Source organism: Myxocyprinus asiaticus, chromosome 48, assembly GCF_019703515.2.
Source record: "Myxocyprinus asiaticus isolate MX2 ecotype Aquarium Trade chromosome 48, UBuf_Myxa_2, whole genome shotgun sequence".
Classification (NCBI taxonomy): Eukaryota; Metazoa; Chordata; class Actinopteri; order Cypriniformes; family Catostomidae; genus Myxocyprinus; species Myxocyprinus asiaticus.
The window spans coordinates 9,988,167-10,015,629 of record NC_059391.1 but is presented as its reverse complement, the minus strand read 5'-3'; the positions used below and the strand labels follow the sequence as shown (position 1 = coordinate 10,015,629).

General features: G+C 38.3%; 1 protein-coding gene across 7 annotated transcripts; it reads left to right on the top strand.

The window, feature by feature from the left end:
• The first annotated feature begins 722 nt into the window (after positions 1-722).
• LOC127437406 (centrosomal protein of 152 kDa-like) lies at positions 723-27,463 on the top strand. Of its 7 annotated transcripts, none has more exons than XM_051692269.1 (29): positions 723-989; positions 1,205-1,300; positions 12,128-12,237; positions 12,395-12,452; positions 12,656-13,003; positions 13,378-13,540; positions 13,657-13,797; positions 14,488-14,627; positions 14,819-15,019; positions 15,335-15,482; positions 15,769-15,860; positions 15,955-16,118; positions 16,331-16,544; positions 16,638-16,751; positions 17,926-18,056; positions 19,131-19,259; positions 19,370-19,499; positions 19,722-19,907; positions 20,730-21,002; positions 21,081-21,212; positions 21,642-22,012; positions 22,333-22,543; positions 22,868-22,931; positions 23,014-23,202; positions 25,617-25,710; positions 25,821-25,903; positions 26,065-26,221; positions 26,308-26,414; positions 26,493-27,463. In XM_051692269.1, exons 2-29 carry the CDS (start codon positions 1,214-1,216, stop codon positions 27,308-27,310), a joined length of 5,055 nt encoding a protein of 1,684 aa, XP_051548229.1. In that variant the 5' UTR covers positions 723-989; positions 1,205-1,213; the 3' UTR covers positions 27,311-27,463. The 7 variants fall into 7 exon arrangements, with proteins under 7 accessions (XP_051548229.1, XP_051548231.1, XP_051548228.1 ...); XM_051692271.1 differs by having other exon boundaries at positions 23,011-23,181; XM_051692268.1 differs by having other exon boundaries at positions 23,011-23,202.

Genomic DNA, 27,463 nt, shown 5'->3' with positions numbered 1-27,463 from the left:
ATAAAAGTAATCCATACGACTACAGTGGTTAAATCCATGTCTTCAGAAGTGATATGATAGGTGTGGGTGAGAAAGAGATCAATATTTAAGTCCTTTTTTACTATAAATTTTCCTCACTACCTAGTAGGTGGCGATGTGCACGAAGAATGTGAATTGCCAAAAACAAAAGTGGACATTTATTGTAAAAAAAAAAAAAAAAAAATATTGATCTGTTTCTCACCCACACCCATCATATTACTTCTGAAGACATGGATTAAACCACTGGAGTCGTATGGATTACTTATATGCTGCCTTTATGTGCTTTTTGGAGCTTCAAATTTCTGTCCACCATTGACTTGAATTGTGAGGACCTACAGAGCTGAGATATTCTTCTAAAAATCTTTGTGTTCGGCAGAAGAAAGTCATACACACACACACACACACACATAATAGATGAAATTACAGCTGACAGAAAAAAAGAAAAGAATATAAAGTGAGAAAAAAGACCCATAATTGTGTTCATCAAATCACGGAAAATAAGGATAGATGATATAAAGGTTATCCAAAAATATTAAACGAAAAACATTAAAAACTTTCAGAAATGTCATTTTTACTTTATCGTATATTATTATTTGCATTACATTTCATTGTGGTTGAAACGTAATATGCTTTAACCATTGGCTGTAACGCTTGCATTACGTCATTCCTCTCTCGGCCAATCATACATCAGGACTTTTGCCGCTGTTTAGAGCGCCATGTTTCAAAGGGCCGAATTTTCACAATATATTTGCTTTAAAGTCGTTTTCAGACATCTTCTAACTGTGTTTTAGTCATGTAACGCCCGTACAACCACTCGATGACGGTTATTAATCGTAACCATGTCATTTCACGTCAGCATTGTTGTGATGAGCTCGTGAAGGACTGTACTTGTACAATGTTAATGCTCGAGACACTTTATTTATGATTATTTATTATTTTAAGACTGTGGATACTTTAGAAAGGCTTTAAAGGTAAGCAAATACCGTGTGGTCGTGTCTGTATACCGAAGCTGGTAAACGAATGTTATATTATGTTATATTATGTATTATGAATTGCTTGTAGACTTAATCTGCGTTTCAGACCACTAACTACAATAAACAATGATTTATTTACTAAGCAGTTGTCTCTCAGTACACTCAGTAACACTAGTAAAGTGAAGGATAACTGGATGTGATTGTCCTCTCAGGTCGGCAGGATGTCCATTGATTTTGACAGTGCAGCTTTACAGACTCAGCAGGAGGAAGAGGAGTATGATCAGGAAGACTATGCCAGAGAACAAGAGGTATTTGTCCAAATAACTGAACTCTGGTTATTGTACAGTGATCCACAAACACACCCACTTGATACGTTAACATCTATTTTGCTCTGTGTAATTGTCGATGCCTAGATTGACAAAAAACGAATTGTGTCTTCATATAATGTCAGGTAAAATGTATTCAGGAGCATCTGGGCCTGTTTGTTCTAGATAAATAAGTCTTAATGTTCTTAAATCAAATGTACTGGTCACCCTTGACAACCACTGGGTCATCAATCAGAAGAGTACTGTGACTAGACACAGCACCTAAAATACACACTTTCCATCAATTGTTTCCTCAATGCGCATTATGCACTGAACAGTATGTACAGTATACACATTTTATACAATATCCAATGTGCACAAGTACTTTACAAAATACATAATATATAATAATAACACAAATGAAAAGCGAGCTGCTTAATGCATGTCAGGGCTCAACAATGAGGAGCGTTTGCATTTAATATAAAGTTTTGTCGAATTTGCAAAAATGATTTGTGATGTTCTTGGAAGCATCAGTATGAATGGGTTAAATTACAAACCAGCCAGAAATGTTATGCATTGTATGTAATCTTTTCAAGCAAAAGGTTTGCCTAATGACTTAACTGTCATAGAGTTAAAGTATAGCTGTATACTTTCCAGCTATTATTGCAAATTTAAAATCTACTGAAATTTATTTATTTTTCATTATTATTATTATTATTATTATTATTTTGTCAAGAAGACATTTAAAGAAAAATATAAATATATTTTCTGGCACATATAACAATACATTGCTAAAAATGAAATTTTATAAAAAAAATCAAATAATTTAAACTGTGGTTGGGCCAGCGAATATGTTGGCAGGGAAAGTACAAATCTGAACTGTGTGTATCCAATCATGGGCTGGCTCTTCACACATCCCTACGTTGATCTTTTACATTCATGTAATTTTAGCATAAATCCTGTTGTTGGATTAAAATTGTGTTCTACCATTTTCTTTTTGAAACAGGAAGTGGGGACGGGACATATCAAAGAGCTTGTCCCATTTCAATAAATGGACAGTTGAGTTTAGGCTAGTTTACGTCACTGCCCGGCAAAACTGTACTTATTAAGTGGAACGTGGTATTTCTAATTACATTTTATTGGACAAAAATGTGTATTTTCCCCTGAAAACAATAGTTTAAGACTTAAGAGTCATCGATAGTTTTGTTACATTATTTTAAAGATATTGTGATTGCAATTTTAATTATGATTTTGGCAAATATTTTTCCTTGTTCATACATTTTACATTCAAAAATGATTGTGTTCAAAAACACATCTCAGTAGAGAAAAAAATGTCTTAGCATACAATGCATCAGAAGTATTTATCAAAGTATTCACAGCGCTTCACTTTTTCCACATTTTGTTATGTTACAGCCTTATTCCAAAATGGATTAAATTCATTATTTTCCTCAAAATTCTACAAACAATACACCATAATGACAATGTGAAAGAAGTTTGTTTGAAATCTTTGCAAATGTATTAAAAATAAAAAACGAAAAAAATCACATGTACATAAGTATTCACAGCCTTTGCCATGACACTCAAAATTGAGCTCAGGTGCATCCTGTTTCCACTGATCATCCTTGAGATGTTTCTACAACTTGATTGGAGTCCACCTGTGGTAAATTCAGTTGATTGGACATGATTTGGAAAGGCACACACCTGTCTATATAAGGTCCCACAATTAACAGTGCATGTCAGAGCACAAACCAAGCCATGAAGTCCAAGGAATTGTCTGTAGACCTCCGAGATAGGATTGTATCGAGGCACAGATCTGGGGAAGGGTACAGAAAAATTTCTGCATCATTGAAGGTCCCAATGAGCACAGTGGCCTCCATCATCTGTAAATGGAAGAAGTTTGGAACCACCGGGACTCTTCCTAGAGCTGGCCGCCTGGCCAAACTGAGCGATCGGGGGAGAAGGGCCTTAGTCAGGGAGGTGACCAAGAACCCGATGGTCACTCTGACAGAGCTCCAGCATTTCTCTGTGGAGAGAGGAGAACCTTCCAGAAGAACAACCATCTCTGCAGCACTCCACCAATCAGGCCTGTATGGTAGAGTGGCCAGACAGAAGTCTCTCCTCAGTAAAAGGCACATGACAGCCTGCCTGGAGTTTGCTAAAAGGCACCTGAAGGACTCTCAGACCATGAGAAACAAAGATTGAACACTTTGGCCTGAATGGCAAGCGTCATGTCTGGAGGAAACCAGGCACCACTCATCACCTGGCCAATACCATCCCTACAGTGAAGCATGGTGGTGGCAGCATCATGATGTGGGGATGTTTTTCAGTGGCAGGAACTGGGAGACTAGTCAGGATCGAGGGAAAGATTAATGCAGCAATGTACAGAGACATCCTTGATGAAAACATGCTCCAGAGCACTCTGGATCTCAGACTTGGGCGAAGGTTCATCTTCCAACAGGACAACGACCCTAAGCACACAGCCAAGATAACAAAGGAGTGGCTCCGGGACAACTCTGTGAATATCCTTGAGTGGCCCAGCCAGAGCCCAGACTTGAACCCGATTGAACATCTCTGGAGAGATCTGAAAATGGCTGTGCACCGACACTTCCCATCCAACCTGATGGAGCTTGAGAGGTCCTGCAAAGAAGAATGGGAGAAACTGCCCAAAAATATGTGTGCCAAGCTTGTAGCATCATACTCAAAAAGACTTGAGGCTGTAATTGGTGCCAAAGGTGCTTCAACAAAGTATTGAGCAAAGGCTGTGAATACTTATGTACATGTGATTTTTATTTTTTATTTATTTTTATTTTATTTTTTTATTATTATTTGTAATAAATTTGCAAAGATTTCAAACTTCTTTCACGTTGTCATTATGGGGTATTGTTTGTAGAATTTTGAGGAAAATAATCCATTTTGGAATAAGGCTGTAACATATAAAATGTGGAAAAATTGAAGCGCTGTGAATACTTTCTGGATGCACTGTAAGTGATAGATGATAGAATCTTTATTCTTTACTTACCTTACCCATTTCTGTTACTTTGTCTTGCATTTGATTGGCGAAATCAGTGTGCAAAAGATTCACCAATCAGAATAGGGTGACAGTTTTGTGGTTCAGCTCTTTTTTTTATTTTTTTTTTTTTTATGCTATGTTTCAAATAAATAATAATAATTACAACTTTGAAAAGAAATTTGGAGAATAACTTTTATTCTCTATGGCTCTGTATATTTTCCATGTTTCAAAGTAACTGGTCTAAGTTATAAACAAAAAACTCCAAGAATTAACATGAACGTTTTAAACTTACATTAACTGAATTAACATGTTAGGCTCACATTATTTTTTTTTTTTCACCCAATCTGGAATGCCCAATTCCCAATGCGCTCTAAGTCCTCGTGGTGGCATAGTGACTTGCCTCAACCCAGGTGGCGACAGACGAATCTCAGTTGCCTCTGTGTCTGAGATCGTCAATCCGCGCATCTTATCACGTGGCTTGTTGAGCATGTTACCACGGAGACAGAGCGCGTGTGGAGGCTTCACGCTATTCTCCGCGGCATCCATGCACAACTCACCACGCACCCCACCGAGAGCGAACCACATTACGAGGAGGTTACCCCATGTGACTCTACCCTCCCTAGCAACCGTGCCGATTTGGTTGCTTAGGAGACCTGGCTGGAGTCACTCAGCGCATCCTGGATTCGGAACCCCTTCCCCCCCCAACACACACACACATTAAATTATTAATATTTCTTAATTTTTTAATGTTCTTAGCAATAACTGAATGATGAAGCTTGTCCGTTTTAGCTGAAACGAACATTTATGCTGTGTTGAGCTTTTAAAATGAGTAATCATATTAGTCTTGTAAAAAGTTTTAACAGTAGTTCCTCTAGGGAGGGGCATTTTAGAGTAATTTTTTAGTCAAGTACTCTCTCTAACCCACAAAAAGCGAGTACTCGATTACTCATAAATTAAAATGCAAATTAAAAATAACATGTATGACTCGTATGTGAATTTTATATTTTGTTTATTCACAAGTGTTATCAAGAACGGTTTCAAAATAAGATAACTTAAACTATGTTTTTCTTTTGGGAAAAAATTTGATGAACAATATGCATTAATAAAAATGGAAAACAAAAAAGATAAAGACAACAGTTAAAGACATTTACACACCTGGAGCTTATACAGAAACCAGTATTTACAGCATGAGGGTAATGCAAATACCTAAATTCTGAGTGTACTTAAAGGCTATCATATTTTTATAATGCACATTCAGAAAAACAAGTGGTGAAAGTTTGCTTTTTATAAAATGTGTTTTGTTGGTTTTCAGAGATTTAATGCTCACACACATACTGGTCTGATATGCTTCCAAGTTTCTCGTGCCGCTTCGCATTGTCTTTCCACCAATAAAAGCAGATTATCATCCGTTGGTATGCATGACTCCAACAAGAATCGAATAAAAATAGAGTAGAATTCAATAAGAATCCAAATATTACAAGGATTGATATCTTCACCATGATATCTTCTATCCAAACACCTTGATGTCCCATATCCTCATCGTCCCCCAGCGGACTCAACTGTAACTGCGAGATTTAGAGGGAAAACAATGTAATTGAGCAATACTCACGGCAAACAAATACGTAAAGGAAAATTGCATTATTTGAGTAGTGTTTTTAATACTGGAGTAGATGGTGCAAAACAAGTACTCAATTACTCAATTATTCATGCACATCCCTAAGTTCCACCTCGTGAAATTCTAGCAGTGCAAAGCTTACATATTCCAACTCTGCTGTCATTGTCACCCTATTCAAAGTAATTTCACAAAAGAGGCATATTTTTTTCACACACCGCATGAGTTGTAAGCTACTTATCCGACGTGTTTTTTCCCCTTTTGATAGCAAATAATTGGACTTGATTATCAGCTGCTTTAAAAAAAATCAGCTGAAGTCCGATAGTGCAGATAATTGCTTTCATTGGCTAATACCAATGTTTGGCCGATACACTGGTGCATCTCTAATTGGTGTTAGTTTAACAGTTTTTTGTTTTTAGTTTTTGTTGTTTACTATTGTTGTACTGTTCTATAGAGGTAGGCCGATATATCGGTTTTACCGATTGAATGGTGCTGATAGTTGCCTTTTGGAATTATTGTTATCGGCAAAAATCTAACTGTATTCCACACAAAAGACATTTTCTTTCACACAAACCACGAGCTGTGGGCTAATTGTCCAACATGTTTTTCCTCCCCTTTTTAAATTGACATGAAATAATCAGTTAAAGATGTTTTTTTAACATTCAGCCTATGTTGCGGCAAAGGCAGCATAAAAGTAATCCATACTTGAGTTGATAAATTCATGGCTTCTGACTAAGCTATTTAGTCAGGTAGTGTGAAACCCTTCCTCAAGGTGTTTGTTTTTAAAGACCAAAGTCTTCTCCAATCAGATGCATGTGTGTTCTGACTCACACTAATGCTATCTGCTGTATGAATGAACGTTTGCTGCCATTGGTGCAAGAGAAATGCAGTCAGGTGTGTTTTCTGTCACAGTCTGAATGTCCTTTGACTGCAGTACTCTCAAAGATCTGTTCTACTGTTCAGATCAAGATGAGACTTTTATAGTTTTGCTCTGAATGGATGGATGAAAAGATGCCAGTTGATTTGGAATCAGGGACTTTTTCTAAATACCTCTTTTGCTTTGCACTCTACATATGGAATGGATTAGAACCGGAAAAATAAAAACACAATGCACATAAAAAAAAAAAAAAGGATGTGCATTGTATGCAGTGTCATTTTCACTGGCCGTATGTCTATTTTTCCATCAGAGGAGGAACATTTCTGCTCTAGTTAACTGAAGCGTGTGGTGACTACACTGTAGTCTGACCCCCACATTGGGCCGACCTCCAATGAGCCTGGACAAATAAGCATAGCTTAGTTCCTCTTCTTTTGCTTTCTTTTCCCGAGTTATTCATATCTGACTCATGCTGCTGAGATCCAGCATAACAAACACAATAGTCATTCAGTATGTGATTAAGCCCAAGAGGTCTGCAGTAGCTGTAGTGCGCGTGTAAATGCGGGAAAGTTTCGTTTCCGAAGGAACGTTTGAGGATGTGAGAGTCATCCGGCAGGATTTATGGAGGGTGAGTTTGACTGTTTTTCACAGCTGTGTTTTTACATGGAGTAAAAGTAAAGCTTTTAATGTGTATGTTTCTAAGAGTTAAGATATCATAGTTGCTGAAAGTTCAGTTTGTGCAGGGCTCCTTTAAAACACCTCAGGGCCATGTGCTGGTGTGTGTCTGACTTATGACAGTTCTGTGTGTCTGTAACTGGGCGTGTGTGTGTTTTGTTTTAAACTGTTGCCATGGTTTTCAATGACCTGCAGCAAATCAGTTGCTTGCTCATGCTTTTTGTTTTGTTGCTTAATACTTAAATATGCAGTTTTATATTGCAGGCTGGCAATATATGCCATCATATTATCGTTGATTATTATTTTCATAAACACATTGGTTTGGAGCGCATATAGTTTTTACACTGTTGCATAGGCAGATGACTGCTAGACCATGGAAACTATTAATGAATGAGAGATCAGGCACTGAAACTGACAGTCCTCAGCTCCATCTGTCATGGCTACCACCAACTTTACACAACCAAAAGAGAGCTCAGCGTGCAATTATATTGCTTTTTTAACATTCATTGCACCAAAACGGCATGTTGTGTCATCTTGGCAAAATAATAAACGCACTATTCTCTCCTTTCTTCTATGAGAACATTCTTTCTTTCTTAGCGGTGTATAATTAATAGACAAGCAGATCTCGCATTCAGTATGGCTTTTGAAATAAAGGCATCATCGGAGGTTATGCAGGTACATATGAATGGAGGTTTACATGAAGACATGAAAATACTGCATCATCACGCTCTGGTAAAGAAGCTTGTTTTATTATCGTCTCTTTAATACAACACACAGCAACAAGTGAATGATCAACATACTTATTTACAATAAATGCAGACATTTGAATATGATTCTATATTAGCATATTATTGTGCTATACATCCTGTCTGACTGTTTATAAGCCCACATCACTAAATTTTGGTATTATCTTTCTAGTTATTTATGTTACGGCTGATGACAACGGAACTTGCTGCAAATGCAACCACTTGCTTGCTCCCGCATTGCAAAATAAGATGGATACTGATCTCTTATTGTACACCCAAAACAATAGACTTTAGATTGACTAATATCAATGGTTAAGAGTTTTAGGTTAAAATTGGAATGAATGCTTAAATGAATATTCCGGGTTCAATACAAGTTAAACTGAATCGACAGCATTTCTGGCATAATGTTGATTACCACAAAAATTTATTTCAACTCGTCCCTCCTTTTCTTTAAAAAAAAAAAAGGTTAAAGGTTAAAGTGAGGTATTTGCATTGTAAGTGAATCTGGACAATTTTTGGAGGGTTTAAAGGCAGAAATGTGAAGCTTATACATTTATAAAAGCACTTACATTAATTCTTCTGTTAAAACTTGTGTATTATTTGAGCTGTAAAGTTGTTTAAATTGTAGTTTTTAACGGTCATTTTAGGGTTTACAGCGTTTTGCCGTCATGGCAATGAGGTTGTAAAATTGGAAATAAATGCATAGAAAAGGTAAGTAAGTGTTTTTATCACACTAAAGTAATTTTTACACGCATATTGTTTACATCTTGTGGCTATACTTTTAAAACAGAGTATTTTAATGTTTACGAATTGACCCCATTCTCTTCCATTAAAAGTGCCTCACTGTAACCCAAATTCTTTTTTTAAAGAGGAGGAACATGTTTTTGTTGTAATCAATACTATGCCACAAATGCTGTTGATTGAGCGCAACTTGTATTGAACCTGGAATTTCCTTTAAAGGGGTCATGACATTTTCCTTTATCTTTTGACATATAAGAGTTGTACTATAAAAGCATACTGTAAGTTTCAGAACTCAAAACTTCCCTCTCACTGCAAAAAGAGCATTTGTTGAAACCAAGCTGCCAAAATCTCTACTTTCTCCACATTGTGATATCACACTGTGGTAGATATTTGCATCTGACCACCTCCACAACAGCTCATCAATGCTTACTTTACCTTATCACTTCCGTAGCCCCTCACAGTAGTGGTGAACAGTTAGATGGCAATGAGAGAGGAGCTCAATCAAGAGCAGAGAGTCAATTAGAACAGTGGGCGTTTACCTTAAGTCTTAAAGGAGAAGCAGCACCAAAACCAAGTGTTTTTGACAGAGGGTCAGAATGATGGTAAAAAAAATGATCGTGTTTTACAAATATATTTAAGCAATATCACAAGAGCAAGTGTGCGATATGGTCCTACATCTGTTGCAGGCACGAGTGCTGTAGGCAATCACAGCAGTGCTGATTTAGGGCCATATAGCACGATTGTGAGTATGATATTGCTTATATACAACAGTTCAATGAACATGTCAATTTTTAAAAATTAGGAAAAACTGAGTACATTCATAAAAAACGCATTTGTGCATGGAACTACTTTCTTACACCATGGATCAGAATCTGCTGTTGCTCAAACCAAATGATGCATCCAAGCCTCTCAAAAATGTCACTTTAGAACTAGTATCACGGCTTGGGCTGTTTCTAACAAGTTTTTGGAGAAACAAGGATGTGTGTGTGTTGTGTGAGATTATCTGTGTCTGTCTGTTACCACTCCCAAGCAGAGATGCTGTAGTGTGTTATTCAGCTTTCTGAAGATTGTCGTTTTTGTCAAATGCATCCTATTTTCTCAGTGGAAAAATAGCCGTCTGAGCGGGGGTATTTCTCCCTATTTCACGGTAGCTGGTGTGCAAGAGTCATTCACTATAGAAACCGCAATGTACTCCACCATTTTAAACAGTACGCCCTCTTCAATGTGGAAAGTCTGGAAACAGGTAAGCGCCTTGAATTTGTGTAATTAATCTGTCTGTTTTGTCTCTCAGCTGAGATGAGCCTTAATACTGAAGCTGTTAGTTTAAAGCTGTTTAAAGCTATTTCCTAGCTTTAGTAGTGTAGTAGTAATTTGAGAAGTCACAGAGTGCCGATGAATGAAAATACTGACAGACAGACAGACAGACTGACTGACAGCGCTGCCGCTGACTAAATGAACAGTACCTCAGCTGGCTAATACACACAAAAATGGTCTTTTGTCTACACCTGCTGGCTAAAATCAGCGATATCACAAAAATATATGTAAAGAGACACATCTAGCTTTTTACACATCTGCACTGCTCTTACTCTTTAGTTCAGAACGGCACGAACACAAGCGGAGTGATACACAGCGAAATGTTCTGAGACATCAGCACTCATGGAACATCTTTCATCCAATCAAATTTGAGGATTGGAACTGTTGTATATATACTGTGTGTGTGTGTATGTATGTGTGTGTGTGTGTGTGTATATATATATATAATTTTTTTTTTTTTTTGTGCAAAACACTTTACTAATATTATTAGTGATCCTTAAGGAACTTATTAAAATAATAATTAAAAAGGCATGTCATGCCTCCTTTTAAATGAATATTGCAAGTTCAATACAATTTAATCTCAAAAGACAGCATTTGTGGCATAATGTTGATTACCACAAAAAATTATTTGTAATTGTCCTTTAAAATAAAATAAAAAATCCAGGTTACAGTGAGGCACTTACAATGGAAGTGAATGGGGCAAATTTTGGGGGGGTTTAAAGGCAGAAATGCGAAACATCTAATTTTATTAAAGCACACATTAATTTTTCTGATAAAACCTGTATATTATTTGAGCTGTTAAGTTGTTTAAATAGTAATTTTTACAGTCGTTTAAATCATATTTACATGCATATTGTTTATGTCTTGGGGCTATGCCTTTTGAAACAGTGAGCATTTTAACATTTACGGTTTGGCCCCATTCACTTCCACTGTAAGTGTCTGACTGTAACCCAGATTTTTGTGTAAACATTATGCCACAAATGCTGTCGATTGAGCTTAACTTGTATTGAACTTGGAATATTCCTTTAAGGGAACATGTATATTTTAGGTGCTGTTTCTGATGTCCATTTTATTTTATGTTTTTCAAAAAAAAAAAATATTTATGATGTCACAACTGAATTTTGAATATTTTAAAGTACGCATATTCAATGTCATCTCTCAGTTTAAATGACATCATAAAAACAGTAAGGCACATGATCATTTCATAAGAATTAGAAAAGATAATTTTAGATAAAGTATGTCACACTGCAGAACACTGCTGTCACTTTGTGAAATATACTGTCAGCTACCCATGCAGCAAAAAGAGTAGAGATCTGAAAGCAGTGCATAGTGTGGATGCGCAATCATAAAAAGTGCACTGCACTACTTACTGTAACCATTGAGAATGCATTCTGCACTGGGACAGAAAAGTAGTTTTTGCCTTGACAGTCAAGTCATTTTTATTTGTATTGCGCTTTTCACAACACACATCGTTTCAAAGCAGCTTTACAGAAAATCATGCATTAACAGAAAATGAAACTGTAATATCTATAAAGTCTTAGAGTCGTCATTGTGTAATTTATAAAAATATGAGTGTAAATTGTGTCTAAAAATAAATAATTGTATTTAGAATTAGAACCTCAGTGAGCAAGCCGAAGGGCAACTGTGGCAAGGAACACAAAACTCCATAAGATGTTGGTTAATGGAGAAAAATAACCTTGGGAGAAACCAGGCTCACTGTGGGGGCCAGTTCCCCTCTGGCTAACCGGCATTCATTCCGGTAGTGTTTGCCTGAAGATGGGGGACAAAGTGGCTTAGCTCCTGAATGATAGACCAGACATTATAGTGATCAAGTGTATATATATATATTTTTTTTTAGCTCCACAAGCTCCTGACTGATCTCCCTGATGATATGCTGGAGGACAGTCGTGAATGCTCCTCACCTGAGCTCGACCGATCCAACTGCAGTCACCAAGGAGATGACAACAGGTACAGAACACTTCCCTTTGAGTTCTTGTACAAAATTCTGAAATACCTAAACTTGTGTCTAATAGTTTATTAATTGTCCACTTGACTGTATTACAGTTTTCATAGGAGTAGTTGAAATGATTTAATATTCTCTTGGTTGACTGACCATGTGTTTCAGACCACAGCATGCTTGGAATGTGCCTCAGTGGGAGCATCCAAGATCTTCCCATGAGGAGGTACATTTATCAATTACAGATGTGTTTGTTGTTTTAAAAGACACCATGTAATAAATATGAATGTTGGAGTATGTAAACATAGCACATCAAATTCTTGTATTTGAAAAGAGCACAACACATCCATGATATGATGCTTTTAAAAGAATACAGCATACCATCACATATCCACTTGTGCATTTCATTTGCTGTAAATGTCTTTGCAGCACTATGAGGAATATGATCAAGGCTCTTACCATGAAGACTACAGCTATAGGAGTCACACTTCACAGACCAACAGTCACCCTCATCACCTCCAGACCGGGACTGAACATTTACCCACAGGATGGGACCCACAGAACGGCCAGAACTACCAGTACCAGAACAGAGACTATGCCCACTCATCTGCAGACATGGAGGAGTCACATGGCAGCAACTTCTCAGCTGGGGACCGGGTTGAAGAGGAGGGCTTTCCACATAACGCTGTTCATCATGGGGCAGGTTACCATGGAGCAGAGGTCCAGAACAATGGGCAAAACTACGGAGAGCAAAACAACGTTAGAAACAACTTCCAGGTGAATGTCAGCATGCTTAAGTTCGGCTTGGGAATCTGCACTGTTACACTATTACCACTATACTAGTATTTATTTAATATATGTATTATTACTAAGTTATTACTCCTGTTTTTCCACAATATTTCCTGTTACTCTACTAAATCTGATGCTACTAAAACATGCAAAGGCTCCTTCAAAAATATAGTAAGTCAACAGCTTACATTGTGATTAGATCAATGAGGGAAAAGTTTAAGTCTTCACTCAACAAAACATAGCATTTCTGATTAATTTCTGATGTTTATGGAAATATAGTTAAACTATTGGCTTGCCCACATCATGAATTGGATGTGACCAAATAGTAGCTTGTATTTATATGATCCTATGTTTTATTGAAGGTTTTTGATAACGGAGGAGCTGCGAACAAACCTGCTGACCATTATAAGGCCACTTACCACCCACATCAGCCTTCAAACCAACCAAAGATGTTCAATCCCCAAGCGGCCACTCAGAATGGCCATTTTGACCAGCTTCAGAGGGACTTTCTCAACTCAACACAAAGTGAGCACCTCAAGATATTTTACAATTCTGTCATTTTTTTTTCCCAGCTAAAATTTAAGGAAAACATGTTTGTAGAGACTATGGAAATTGAAGCATGTTGTATGTTTATTGTTCAGATACAGCAGAAGGTCAGCAGCTGGCTCAGCTTCAGATATTGAACAGAGCTCAGTCCAGACAGATTGAGGAGCTGGAACAGAAACTAGAGGACTGCAGGAGAAGGATGAGATATCTAGAGCACCAGTTTGCCATCGTTAAAGGTAAGATTGACCAGATTAACTGGTTTAAATACAGCTGAGCTGACATTTGTCTTGTTTTACTTCACTTGTGCAGAACATTTAAGGCATGGGCATGTGATTTGATGATGAAAGCACAATAATCCGGGACTTGTATTTTTTCAAGACGTGCCAAAATTGGGCCTCATTTTTTATTTTGTGATATGTGATTGGTTACTATGGCACCCTGGGATTGGTTAATTGGAGCTGGAACAGCAACTGTACCCAATGACTTTCAGTCAGGGGCAGCAATTGTTCAACTAGACGGAGAGCAACAGAATAGAGGTCGACCGATAGTGGATTTTGCAGATACCGATAACTAAGGTGGTTGAAAAGGCAGATAACCGATTAATTGGCCTATTGTTTTTTATTTAAATAGATATTTTGAATGTTAAAAAAATGCTTAAGTCTTTCCATACAGTGATGAGCACAGACAAGAAGGCTGCATAAACTTTTGCCAAGAACTGACAGTTCTAAAATGCAAATCGGCACCGATTAATCAGTAAAACCGTTATATTGGTCTACATTTAGGGTGCAAGATGTGATGCAAGGACCAAAGTGAATCTTAGCTAGTTTATTGCGGTGTTATTTCCCGAAGTGTCTTTTTTTTTTTTTTTTTTTTTTCATCAGTTTTAGTTATGATTTAAACTGTGCCATTTCTCGTTCTTCAACTAGATGAGAAAGATGGTCTGACTATATCGCTGAAAGAGTCCAGCGCTCTAGTGGAGGAGGCGAAAGAGAGAGAATCTCAGCTGCAGGGAAAAATCAGATCTCTAGAGAAACAGATTCAGATTCTTACAGAGAGAGAAAAGGAGGTAGGAGGATATAAACCACACGCAGCAACTACACAAAGTAAAAGCCTGATAAGTAAAACCATACTATCAGGGCTTGTTAAAATGCTGCAAAGCAGGAAAACACTGTGTGGCAACCCCTTGGTGGAGATCACTTCAAGTACTTGCACCTCGTAAGAGAGAAAATGTGTGTATGTGGGTGTGTGTGCGTGCAGATCGTAAAGCAGCAGTGTGTAGCCGAGGCAGCGATGGACAGCATGCAGCAGCAGATGAAGGAGCTGTGTCGCTCGGATACGCTGTCGCGAGCACGTGAGCAGCACGACAGAGACACGGCAGCCATCAGGGAACAGTATGAGGCCAGACTGCTCACCCTTCAGCAGAAACTAGATGCTCAATCACAGAGTCTAGACGAGGAGGTATACTTTAGGGAAAAATTGTACCCAGAAGTTTGCTTAATCTGGTAGAAAATGATTCATGAATGAAATAATGTATGTGTTTTACTCTATAGATGTGTGGAATTTGGAGAAAAACCTGCTGTCTTATGCAATCAATTAGATAACTAATATAATAAATGTACTGTATATGTTAATGTTTTAAGACAACATGTAATCAATTGTGCACAATTCAGGGCCGTTAACACTGTAGTGCTGTTAACCTGCTATGACCAATATACAACAGAGGGCAGTACAGGCCTGTCGTTCAAATGGAATTGAATGTGGGTTTTTTTTTAGGCTCAGACGGGACAGCGGCTGCTGGATCAGGTCAGACAGCTGGAGCGTCAGAGAGAGAAGGATCAGGTGGACCGAGCCTCTGTCATCAACATGCTCACACAGCGCCTGGAGGAGAGCCAGCAGCAGTGTGCCAAACTGCTCCACACTGGTGTGTGTGTCATCCTATGTGCTGCTTTTGTTTATGTGTTTACTGATTGCTCTAGCCTTATGGGTCATATTATAGGCCAGAACAATTTTTCTCTTGCAATTAAAACCGTTTAGAATGTTAGCCTCGGTTTCATTCACTTTTATGTTTGTGGGAAAAAATGCAATCAAATTATTTGGCTGGATTAGGGAGGGAGTTTTGTCTAGATAATACATCAAACCATATATATGAAGGTTTGTCTCCTTTGCGCCTGTTTACTTCTTCTGCTTGACTTATTTATTTTCCACAGGCTCGGTACAAGAGATGAATCAGTTACAGATGAAACTACAACAGGCTCAATCTGCCCGCAGTATCAGTGAAGACCTCAACAAAGCCCTGCAGGTTGACCAATCCACTTCTCTGACTTTTGAACAGTATTACACTTCTTAAAGTGGCACATAATGATCAGAATGTAAACCGTTGTTTCTCTTAACAGGAGGAGTTGACTGAGCTGAAGGAGCAGATAAATCTGTATGAGTCTGCTGTTAAACATGGAGCCCTTTTATTAGAGACAAATGGAGACTGGGAGAACCAGTTCTCTGAGTCCTACATGAACCTGGGAATCAAGAAGTCCAAGTGGAGAAATGGGCGAATACACAGGTAGTGTTATATTTTGAATTGATAATTAAATCTAGATAAAATGTTCTGATTCTGATGTTTACATTTCATCAGCTTAAGATCAACACTGCCTTTGTTTGCAGCAAATTAAATCTGAAATCTACTTCAACTAAGGTCTATAATTTGTTCATAAACATTCATGAGTTTCAAACCTCTTGGAATTTTAATTATGTTGTAATACTTTTGTTTTTCAGCACACCTCGTATAGCAGAGGAAGGAGACTCCGGCCTGCCGAAGGATGATGTGGTCAGAGAGCTGAAAATTGAGTTACAGCGCTGCCTGAGTTACTTGAAGACCAAGAGACTGAAGATCTCTGAGCTGCAGGAGGAACTGCGGAGCTCCCAATCTACTGTAGAGAAGCTACAGACAAAGCTAGAGCAGGCCGAGAAGACCACAAAGGACTCCAAGGTTATACCAACCAACTACAGCATCGATTAATGACCTGTCTGTTTAGTTTGCTTTAGTAGATGTTAGTTTTCATCTATGTTGTGTTTACTGCAGGTGAGGGAAAGCAGTTTGGAGATACACCTGGAATCATCTCGCATGAATGCTGCTCCTCACAAAGAGCTTGTCAGACTGCAGGAGGAGCGGCAACTCCTGCAGAAGAGAGTGGAGGTCTGAATCTGTTTTTGTCCAGTCATATCTTCAAATGTTTGGGGACTTTTCTGTCTGGAAGTAATTTAAGACCTGGCAACATGCAATAAAGCCCCGTCATGCGTTTTCCCATTGAAAATGTTTTACTTGGGAATACGGAAGTATTACTTAGATTGCGGGAGAAAAATGGGTTGCGAATGCTGATTCATGTTGATTCAAATTCAGTAGGTAAGAGAGAGGGTGGAAAATGTTCATGAAAAACTGAAATATGTTTTTTTTTTTTTCTGCAAGTACATTATAAGTGGACTTTAAGAAAAAGCTAGAATGCTACAATAGCATGGAATACAGCCCCTTTTAGGCCTGGCAACACACAAGATCGTTTTAGAGGTAGAGGTGGACCGATAGTGGATTTTGCCAATATCAGTAACTAAGGTGGTGATAAAAGGCCGAAAACTGAATAATCGGATGATAGTTTTTCAAAATTGATTTACCGAATGTAAAAAAAAAAAAAAATATTAGTCTTTCCTTGCTGTGATGGGCACAGATATAGAGGCAACAAGGGTAAAAAAATGAATAAAATCCCAGATGCAGTTTATTATCTTGCAACCAAAATCCCAATAATAACCGGAAAAAAATGAAGATTTGATGCATAACATGGGACCGTTAATTATAAATGTCTGAAATCCACCGGGAACTTTTGAGATGTGTGTGCTTCCAGCTAACGCATACACATAAGGGAAAAAAAACATGTATAATACATGTGCAATGTATTACAGTAGAATCACTATAGAGTACAGTAAACATTGTCATATGGGCAAATAAATACTGTATGTGTAGTAATTAATCAACAGTAGATCATCATTCATCAATAGTAAATCATCAGCAATCACTTGTCAATTGTCATATGTTTACTTTTTTATAACATTGAAGCATTAATAATCCCTAATTAGTCCATAAACATTTATGGTTACAGAGTCTTGGCCCAGTTACAATACTCTTAATGTAGGCCTAAATACTCACCAAATTAAGCTTTTTGAAGCCTAAGTATTCACTAGTTAAATGGTTTTGGCCACAGAGAAACATGGAGAAATAAAACAAACCCTTTCAGCAACACTGATTCATTCGTAAAACCGATATATCGGTCAGCCTCTAATTAGAGTTATGTTTAGTAAATTGTGCCGTTTGTGAACTACAGACTCTGGAGAAGAGGAACCAGGAGTTGAAGCAGAGTGAGGATAAGTTGAAAGCAGCTAATTCTGAGCTCTGCACCAAGATGAGAGAGATGATCCAAGAGCTGGACCAGGAGAAGCAGGAAGCAGCAGAGAGGTGAGGAGTGGCGAGGAGACCTTACATATTCATTCAGTCATAAATTAATTAATTTGCATAAGAAAAGCTGCTCATTCTTCAAAACTTGCTGAAAACTGACAATCCTTCCTTGGCAATTACATTAGACAAGAATGACTGTTTGACCTAAAGGTCCACACCGAATGTGTTTTTGCATCCATCTGCACTGTGTTTTTTTTTTAATGTAATTGTGCAGTAGACTGATATCTTTGACCTTGCTGCTTTTTCAGCATCATGTGCAGGAGCACCACGTTTATAAGATGCCAAGTCATTTAAAAGAACTTCTTTTTGTTACATTTTTCCTTATTACTTCCTGAAACATACATATAACATAGACAATGACATATCAGAACTAACAGCAGCCTATCCCGATTCAAACAAGCCCAAACACAACATAATATGATTAGAAGATCTTGAAATATTCCTCAGAGTGTTCATGGAAAGACGATGCACAAAAGGGCGTTCAACACACATTGTGTTTGTGTTTGCGTGTGTGTGTTGTGTGTGCACATGTCTAAGGACTTTGTGTGTGCAAACACACATCCATAAAGGATTGGGATGCTCCTGAACACTTAATATTTCTGTATTTTGTAGTCTAATCCATTAACTTCTAATGGCCAGTCATTTTTGACCGGGAACATAAGTGTAACGAAGTGAAATAAAACCAATAAAATGTAAAGAAAACCATATGTGAACAAAGTCATGGAATTTTGTTCTAATTAGATTAAGTTAAAAAAAAAATAGTAAGAAAAAATTGTCCGGGTCAAAATAACCAGAACACAACATAAGGGTTAAAACTATATCTCTATATGCTCTGTTAATTCTGGTGTTATTTAGTGCTTGCTTAATGTAATAAATAGTTCACCCATGTCATTTACTTAACCTCATGTAGTTCCAAACGCATATGACTTTCTTTCTTCTGCGGAACACAAAAGGAGGAATTTTAAAGTATGTCCTGTAAATGTAAATGACAACAGAATTTTCATTTTGGGTTAACAATTCCTTTTAAGTCACTTAATGCAATGTATTTTTCTGTGTGATGCTCTGTGTGTGCAGGTATGAGATGACTCAGCAGCAGTACAGAGATGACGTGGTGAATTGTATGCGGGCAGAGCTCACACAAGAGCACACGACTCACATAGAGCAACTCAACAGTGAGCATCAGCAACACATGCAAGAACTAAAGTAATGCACTCCACTCAACTTTTAACCAGAAAAAAATTGGAAACAATCCATTAGGAAGATATTGCAGCATTACTAATGTTGTTCACTGACATATCTGTGTGCATCCACAGGTCGAAACTCATCGACCTTAGTCAGGAGGTGTTAGCTGTGCAGGAATGCTACATTTCTGTTTGCAAAGAGAAGGACAAGCTGGAAGAAAATCTGCAGAACAAGCTTGAAGAAGAGAGAAGACTTAACATAGTATGTTGTAGAAAGTTTACCTCATTCTCTCTATGTTAAAAAACCCCAAAGTGAAGTGTGTTTGGTTTTACACATCAGTCAGACAGTCTTTTCCTATCTGTCCCTGGGCGGTTCTTAGAGCTATAAAGTGGACCAGTTCATGCCAGCAAAGTCTGTCTATTTGAGACTATGATTTTTGTTTAGTCTTGTTTTAACCTTTGATCTTGTTTGTTTATGTTGCAGCTGAAGAGCAGAGAGGAGAGTGAGGGTGCTCTGGATAGACTGAGGTCTGATCTAGAGCATCAGCATCAGGAGGGCGTGTCTCGGCTCAGAGCCCAGTGGAGGAAAGAGACACAGGCTGAGATTGAGCTGCAGGTCAGAGAGCAACTGGACGTCGCCAGGCAGAGCTGGCAGCAAGAGCAGGAGATGGTTAGTAATGATGGGCCACTTGCACTCATGTCTTCAGTATTCGATGCCAAGACTGTCATGATCTTGCAAAATATCATCGGGCTATTCTGATGTAGGTCAGACTGTCTTCTCTATCTGTCTGTCTGTATTGGTTTCGTCTGTCTTTCTCTTTCGTTTTTTTCTGTCTGTTTTGTCGGCAAGTCTTTTTGTCTTACTGTCTTCGTTTCATCTGTTTGTCTTTTTTTTTTGTCTATTTCTGTCTTTGTTTCATCTTCTACCTCTTTTGTTTCATCTTTTTATTTGTTTTGTCTATCTTTGTTTCCCATCTTTCTGTTTCATTTAGTCTCTGTCTGTATTTGTTTTATCTGCCTGTCTTTATATAATCTTTGTATTTGTCTGCCTGACTTTGTCTCACCATGTATTTTTGTTTTGTCTTTGTTTAATCTGATTGTCTCTTTTGTATAATATCTGACTTTATTTAATCTGTTTGTCTTTGTCTATTTGTTTCTTTCCTGTTTGTTTCATCTTTTTGTCTCTTTCGTTTCATCTATCTGTATTTTTGTCTGTCTCTTTGTCACCCTGTCTTGTCTGTCTTTGTTTATTCTGTTTGTTCTCTTGTTTAATCTTTGTATTTTTTCTGCCTGTCTTTGTTTCATCTGTCTATATTTTTGCCGGATCATCTCTTTCGTTTGTCTGTCTTTCTGTCTTTGTTTAATCTGTTTGTCTTTGTCTATTTCTTTGTCTTTCGTTTAATCTGTTTTTGTGTTTATCTTCATCTGTGTGTCTGTTTTGTCTTTCTCTTCTGTCTGTCTTTATTTATTTATATTTCTTTCTTTGTGTTAGTTGGAGAAGGCCTGGGCTCAGAGGCTACAGGAAGCTGAGGAAGAAATCAGGAAGGTCAGGCAGTCAGACACCTGTGAGGGAGCGTGTCAGACCAGCTGTCTAGAGACTGTGGGTCAGTTGGTTTCAGTGGAGGAGTTGGAGGCCAGACTCAGCACTCAGAGAGAAAACCTGCAACAGGAGGCTACAGCCACCCAGGCCAAAGCAGTGGAGGAGGCTGTGAGATGTGCTCGGAGAGATTTGCAGCAGAAACATGCTGATGACATAGCACTCCAGGTGTGACAGATCTCCAACATCCTTAAAAACAGTAGATCTCTGTAGCAAAGGTTTTTGCTCACAGCTTACATTTTTTAGGTTGAAGATGCAATATCCCGGGCTCGCTCTCGGTGGCTCCAGGACTTGACCTCCCTCCCAGAATACAAAAGCAACCTGCAAGTAGAAAAAGATGAATGGGAGAGGCTACAACAGCAACATGTTCAAGAACAGGTATTTGTCCATTTAAAGGGGTCGTATTCTGAACTTTTGTACCATTTTGTTTGTTCCCTGAACACTACTGTTAATGTTTGTAAAAAAAAATTGTTTTGCACTAAAAACATAATTTAGTTTTAGATGACCATATTCCACCCTCTCTCTGATACTTGGAATTAAACTGAATGTTTTTGCTACTGTACCTATAAGACTATCTGTGAATGGCCTCTGTTAGGATTTGCTGACCTCTTCGCTTATATGAATATATACGTTTTTTTTCTAGTTCTGCTCTGCTTAAAATATTTAATTGGCTAGATATTGCTCTGTTGTGAGAACAATCTTTGACATGATTTTTGAAAACCCTAATCCAGTTATTGCAATCAACTGGAAAAGTCTTTGGAATGTCCACATTAGTCAAAAGGTGTGCGAATCCTGTCTTTATATCAGGTGTCTTCAGCTGTGAAGGCAGCAGAAGACAGGTGGCAGGAAATGCTTCACACTAAATGCACCAAGCTGGAAGAGTGTAACAGGAGAAACGGTGAGCTTCAGGAGGAAGTGCGTTCCCTCAGCACTCTACTGGAGCGCTCATGCCAGGAGCAGGCTGCCCTCATCAAAGCAGAGCTGGCAGCAGCCCAAGACGTCTGGATCAGGGACAAACAGGAGGAGATATCCAGTCTCAGGGCAGAGCTCCAGAGAGAGCACAAACTACAGGCTGTTCTGGAGCAGAACCTGCAGCAAATTCTCAAACAGAAAGACACTGAACTGCAGAAGACGCTCAGAGAGAAGGAACAGGAGTGGAGGAGTCAGCAAAAGATCAGGTTACTAATAATTGTAATCCTCATAATTAATGGTCGATCAGTATGTTTCAGGAAGTCTTTTAGACAAAGGAGATAACATGGTCAATGTCAAGACATGGCGCAACAGTTGACTGTCTCCCAACTGCATGTTTACATAGAAACTTAATTTGAAAAACAGTGCAGAGGGATGCAAAAATGCATTCAGTGTGAACAGCCCTTAACACAACACTTGGAATTAATTCAAAAGTTAGGGATAGGTAATCAGTAGGTTAATTTGGGGATTTTGAAACTCACATTTGACGAATGTACAGTGTATAAGATCTACAGCTGTTGTATTGTAGACTGCAGGAGGAAATGCAGCGGGGACAGGAGGAGGTGCTCGCTGATCTAAAGGAGGTGCTGCAGGAGGTGCAAGAGGGAGTGGAGAGGAGAGGGAGTCAAGAGGGACAGAAGCCCAGCAATGTGACTGGAACCCTCAGATCCAAACTCTGGGAGATCTGTAGAGAATCACTTATTCAAACAGTCAACCAAGCCAAGCAGGAGTGGAAGAAAGTGTGTGTCTGTCTGCTTATTGAAAAATGTAGTGAAGTCAGTAGTGTCCATTTTTTTTAAACTACTTACTCCCCAACACTGTAAAGAATATGCATTGTCACTGCAGTGTTAGTCACTTTCGTTTTACAAAAAAGTAGCCACATACACATTTAAGACTGAACAAACAATCCAAATTCCTCTCTTGGCCCAACTGCACACAAAGCATTCATATTTTTCGTTACACATGAGACACTCATAACTTTTATAAAGCCTCTATATTATATCAGTCTCCATCTAGAGAAATACATTACATTTTTTATTTATTTTTTTTGTCCCACACCTCAGAGCAGCGAAGACAAGCTGAGACGTGTTCTGAAGGAAACCCAGGAGCGCCATGAGGCAGAGATCAGTAAGATCCTCAGTTACATAAACCTCACACCTTCTGGAATCTCTCTGGAATCTTCTAACTGTTTACTATTCCCCTCCAGCAGGTTTAATGGCTCGGAGGAAGCAGGGTGAATGCAGCAGCGCTGGATGTGCCGAATCTCTGGCGAAGCTGCAGAAAAAGAATCAAGAGCTCCAGAAGCATCTAGAAAAGGCCTGTCGTCAGCTTCAGAGAACCGTACGAGAACACAAAAGCACCCTGCTCAAGATGAAAGGTGCCCAGCAGTCCATGTTTAGTATGCAGACTTCTTTTTTTTTTTTTTTTTTTTTAGACAGTGATGAAGAGTTTAGTTTTTACTACTTATACTCTCTGTTAGAAGCTATGTAGGCTTGTGCCAATCAATCCTCATTTGAGAAATCAATAAATCAACTGAGAAATCTGTAAATTCATTGAACAAATGAAATGTATAAATCTAAATCGCATCATAATTGCATATTAAAAAATAATAAGTATTTTAATCAGAGCACTTACCTAGCATGCTGTTGCAAATATGCTCTCTGACACTTGAGCCGTGGTACTCACAAGGGCAACGTGAGTTTGAATCTGGCTTGCACATTTTTCATTCCCACTTCCATAGATTGATTGATAGAGCAATAAAATATGATCAGTTGCTGCTAAATTGTATATTGTAGTTTTTTTTTTTTTTTTTTTTTTTTGTAGCAATTTATTTATGGTTTTTGTATTATCAGTTGCTAAACTCAATATTAAATTTTTATGATTTTTTTTTTTTTTAGATTTTAAGTTGCTAATATTTTCATTTTAATCTAGTTTATCTATATTGTTTTTTTATCTAGGGTTTTTGGACTGTCATCAGTTGCTAAATTCAATATTTTATAGTTGTATCTATATTGAATTGTAATGTAATTTATATATATATATATAATGTATATATACATACATACATACACACACACACACACACACACACACACACACACACACACACACACAAAACCCCAATTCTGAAAAAGTTGGGATTATGAAAAATGCTAAAAAAACAAAAACAGGTGAGGCAATCGTGTCATAGTATATAAGGAGCCTCCAAAATCAGCCTAGTCCTTCAAGAGCAAGGATAATTTGAGACTTGTCAATTTGCCAACAGATGCTTCAGCAAATAATCCAGCACTTTGAGAACAATATTCCCCAAAGACAAATTGGAAGGATTTTGGGCATTTCACCCTCTACAGTGCACAATATAGTTAAAAGATTCAAGGAATCTGGTCAAATTTCTGTGCATAAAGGGCAAGACGAAAACCACTTCTGAATGCACATGATCTCTGATCCCTCAGACATCACGGTCTTACAAAAATGTCATTCATCTGTAATGGATATCATGAACATGGGCTTGGGATAACTTTAGTAAACCTTTGTTAGTCAACACCACTCGCCGCTGTATCCACAGATGAAAGTTAAGACTTTACTATGCAAAGCAGAAGCCATACATCAACACTGTCCAGAAGTGCTGCCAAATTCTCTGGTCTCGGTCTCATCTTAGATGGAAAGTAGAACAGTGGAACTGTGTTTTTTGGTCTGAAGAGTCCACATTTCAAAAAGTTTTTGAAAAACAAAGCCGTCATGTTATCCGGGCCAAAGAGGAAAAGGGCCATCCAAGCTGTTATTAGCATCAGGTCCAAAAGCCAGTGTCTGTATGGGCCAGGGGTGTGTCAGTGCCCATGGCATGGGTAACTCGCACATCTGTGAGAACACCATGAATGCAGACTGATATGTAAAAATTTTGAAGCAGCATATACTGCCATCCAGCACTGTCTTTTCCAGGGACGTCCCTGCATTTTCCAGCAGGACAATGCCAAACAACATACTGGCTGGATTTCAAGTGCATGGCTGTGTAAGCAGAGTGTGTGGGTGCTAGATTGGCCCGCCTGCAGTCATGACCATCTCCAATTGAGAATGTGTGGCGCATTATGAAGAACACCATACAGCAACGAAGACCCTGTACAATTGTGCAGCTAAAAACCTACACAATGGATGAATGGGGGAAAATTCCACTTTCTAAGCTTAAACTTGTGTCTTCAGTGCCCAAATGCTTAAGTGTTATTAGAACAAATGGTGGTTTCACAGTGGTAAACACTTGACTGTCCCAACTTTTTTGGAGCGTGTTGCAATCATCTGATTTGAAATTACTGTACATTTTCAAAAAAACAATGAAATTCACAGGGTAAAACATCATATAATGTGTAGTTGTGGTGCTTTCAATATAGCAAAGTGTGAATATAATTTACAAATCACACATTTTTGTTTTTATTAGCATTTTTCATACTGTCCCAGCTTTTTCGGAATTGGGTTTGTATATATATATATCTAGGCTTTTTGTATTATTAGATGTTCAATTTAATATTGTATTTTTATGGTTTTTCATCAATGGTTTTTGGTATCAGTTGCCAAATTTGATATTTTATTTTTGTTTTTATCTAGATTTTTATGAATATATATATTATATTTTATTTTTATTTTTTTTAATCTATTTATGGAGTTTCAAAATTATATAATAGAGAGATTAGATTTCTCGATCGCATTATCGATTTCTCATGATTAATGATTGGCACAAACTGACCCCCAAAAGAAACAAACACATGCATGATGTCAAGTATATTTGTAACATTTTTAACATTAGTTTGTGTGTCAATTCAGATGACCACGAGGCCGCTTTGCAGAAAGAGCGCGAGAATCATCTCAGAGGCCTTGAGGAACTCAAACAAACTGCAAACACAGAAGCACTTTCAAGGTTTGTAAACACTTAAAGTTTGTTTGACGTCCTCTATAACAGCATGGCAGTGACAGATGCAAGCACAGTTGTAGAATAACTCTTCATTATGTTTCATCAATATGTTGCAGTGGTGCAGTCAGTCAGCAGAATCTTCAAGCAGGTCTTGAGGAAATGAAGGAGCAATACATGAAAGCAGTGGAGGAAATCAAAGGTGAGTTCTCCAAGACCTCTGTTCGGATTGTATATTCTAACTCTGTTACATAATTCATCATTTGAGAATGAGATTTGATTCCTCATTGCAAAAATCTTGCTTCATATTCTTCATTGAGAGGATATTTTATTCGTTTAGCTAACAATGTGCTTGTTAACTAGGTGATATGCTGCGGTATCTGCAGGAGAGTAAAGAACGAGCAGCCGAGTTGATCAGGGCAGAGGTCCTGAGGGAAAGACAGGACACAGCCAGACGGATGCGCAGGTACTACCTCACCTGCCTGCAGGAGCTGCTGGAAGATGGATGCCAGACCACAGGGTACGGAAAACCAGAGAGACTCCTCTATTGAGTGGCTGGTTTGGTCTTCATTCTCAGTCTAATCACATTTCTTTTCTCTTCTACAGTGCTGAGAAGAAAATCATTAATGCTGCCAGTAAACTGGCTGCCATGGCCAAAGTCCTGGAGACCCCTGTGTCCAAACGTAAGCTTTCAAGAACTCAGAACTCTCAAGGTAAAACCTCAACTTTGGGTCTTTAATCTCAAACCTCAGCCTCAAGGCTTTTTTTAAGTCTCTTTTGATCATGCTCAGGTGGATCAGCAAAATCAAACATTGAAACTAACAATTCTCCTGCTAAAGTTCTGGGTGCTGCCTCGCATGAAGCCCACAAGGATGGAAAGGACAAAAAGATACATCAGATCTACAGCCTAACTGAGACTAACTTCCCAGCCATGACTGCTAAACAGAAAGGTATCAAACAAACATCTAAAGGCATTGAACTGGAGTCCCTCAAGTCTGGGATGCCATATGGTCCTAAAGACACTGAGGTGGTTGGTAAGGTACCGCACAATTCACAAAAGTGCACACAGGGTGGCTTTGCCACGTGTTCCAAAGTAGTTGATGATGGCATTTTCAACAGTGATGTCAAGACTCCTAATGTCACTTTAAGAAAGCAGAGCAGAGAAATGTTCATGGAGGGGTTTGAGTGTGGAAGAACAGATCATTCCATCAAGCCTTTCCTGATAGAAGAAGATCCCGTCCGGGACGATGGGCAAAGTGACTGGATTTTAACCAATAACAGCTCCATCTTCATGAACAACATTCACCTGACATCCTCCTATCCACAGCCTGGAAAGCCATTCTCAATGAACGGCCCTTCATTGGGTGGTTTGGACTTTGGAAGCACAATTGGCGATAATTCTGAAGTAACAGTTTACCAGGAGATTGTTAAACCGCCGTCTAAACCCAATGTGTGTGCAGACAGCAGAACAAGTAAAAACAGAGGACAAATCCCTGGATCAGAAGCAGAGAGTGTTCGTAAAATGTGTCCAAAGAGCTTATTTTCAGAATTGAAAGTGTGTCAACGGGACAGTGGGTTAGACAGCCCATTGGCACTGCTTCAGAAATGAAATGGAGACTCTTGTTTGTTTGTGTCCATGTGTGTGCATATTGCTTGAAAAAAGTTTTTATTTTTTATTTGAGCCAAAAGTGTCTTTTGTACTTGTTCGTTTTTACCAGTTGCACTGTTAATTCATGAATTGTTTCTAATTTAATAAAACCTC

Coding starts and splice junctions, on each gene's coding strand:
- LOC127437406 (XM_051692265.1), top strand. CDS start 1,214: ATGTCCATTGATTTTGACAGTGCAGCTTTACAGACTCAGCAGGAGGAA. Junction 21,213..21,641: donor AGCAACATGTTCAAGAACAG/GTATTTGTCCAT, acceptor TCTTTATATCAG/GTGTCTTCAGCTGTGAAGGC. Junction 22,580..22,867: donor TTATTGAAAAATGTAGTGAA/GTCAGTAGTGTC, acceptor CCCACACCTCAG/AGCAGCGAAGACAAGCTGAG.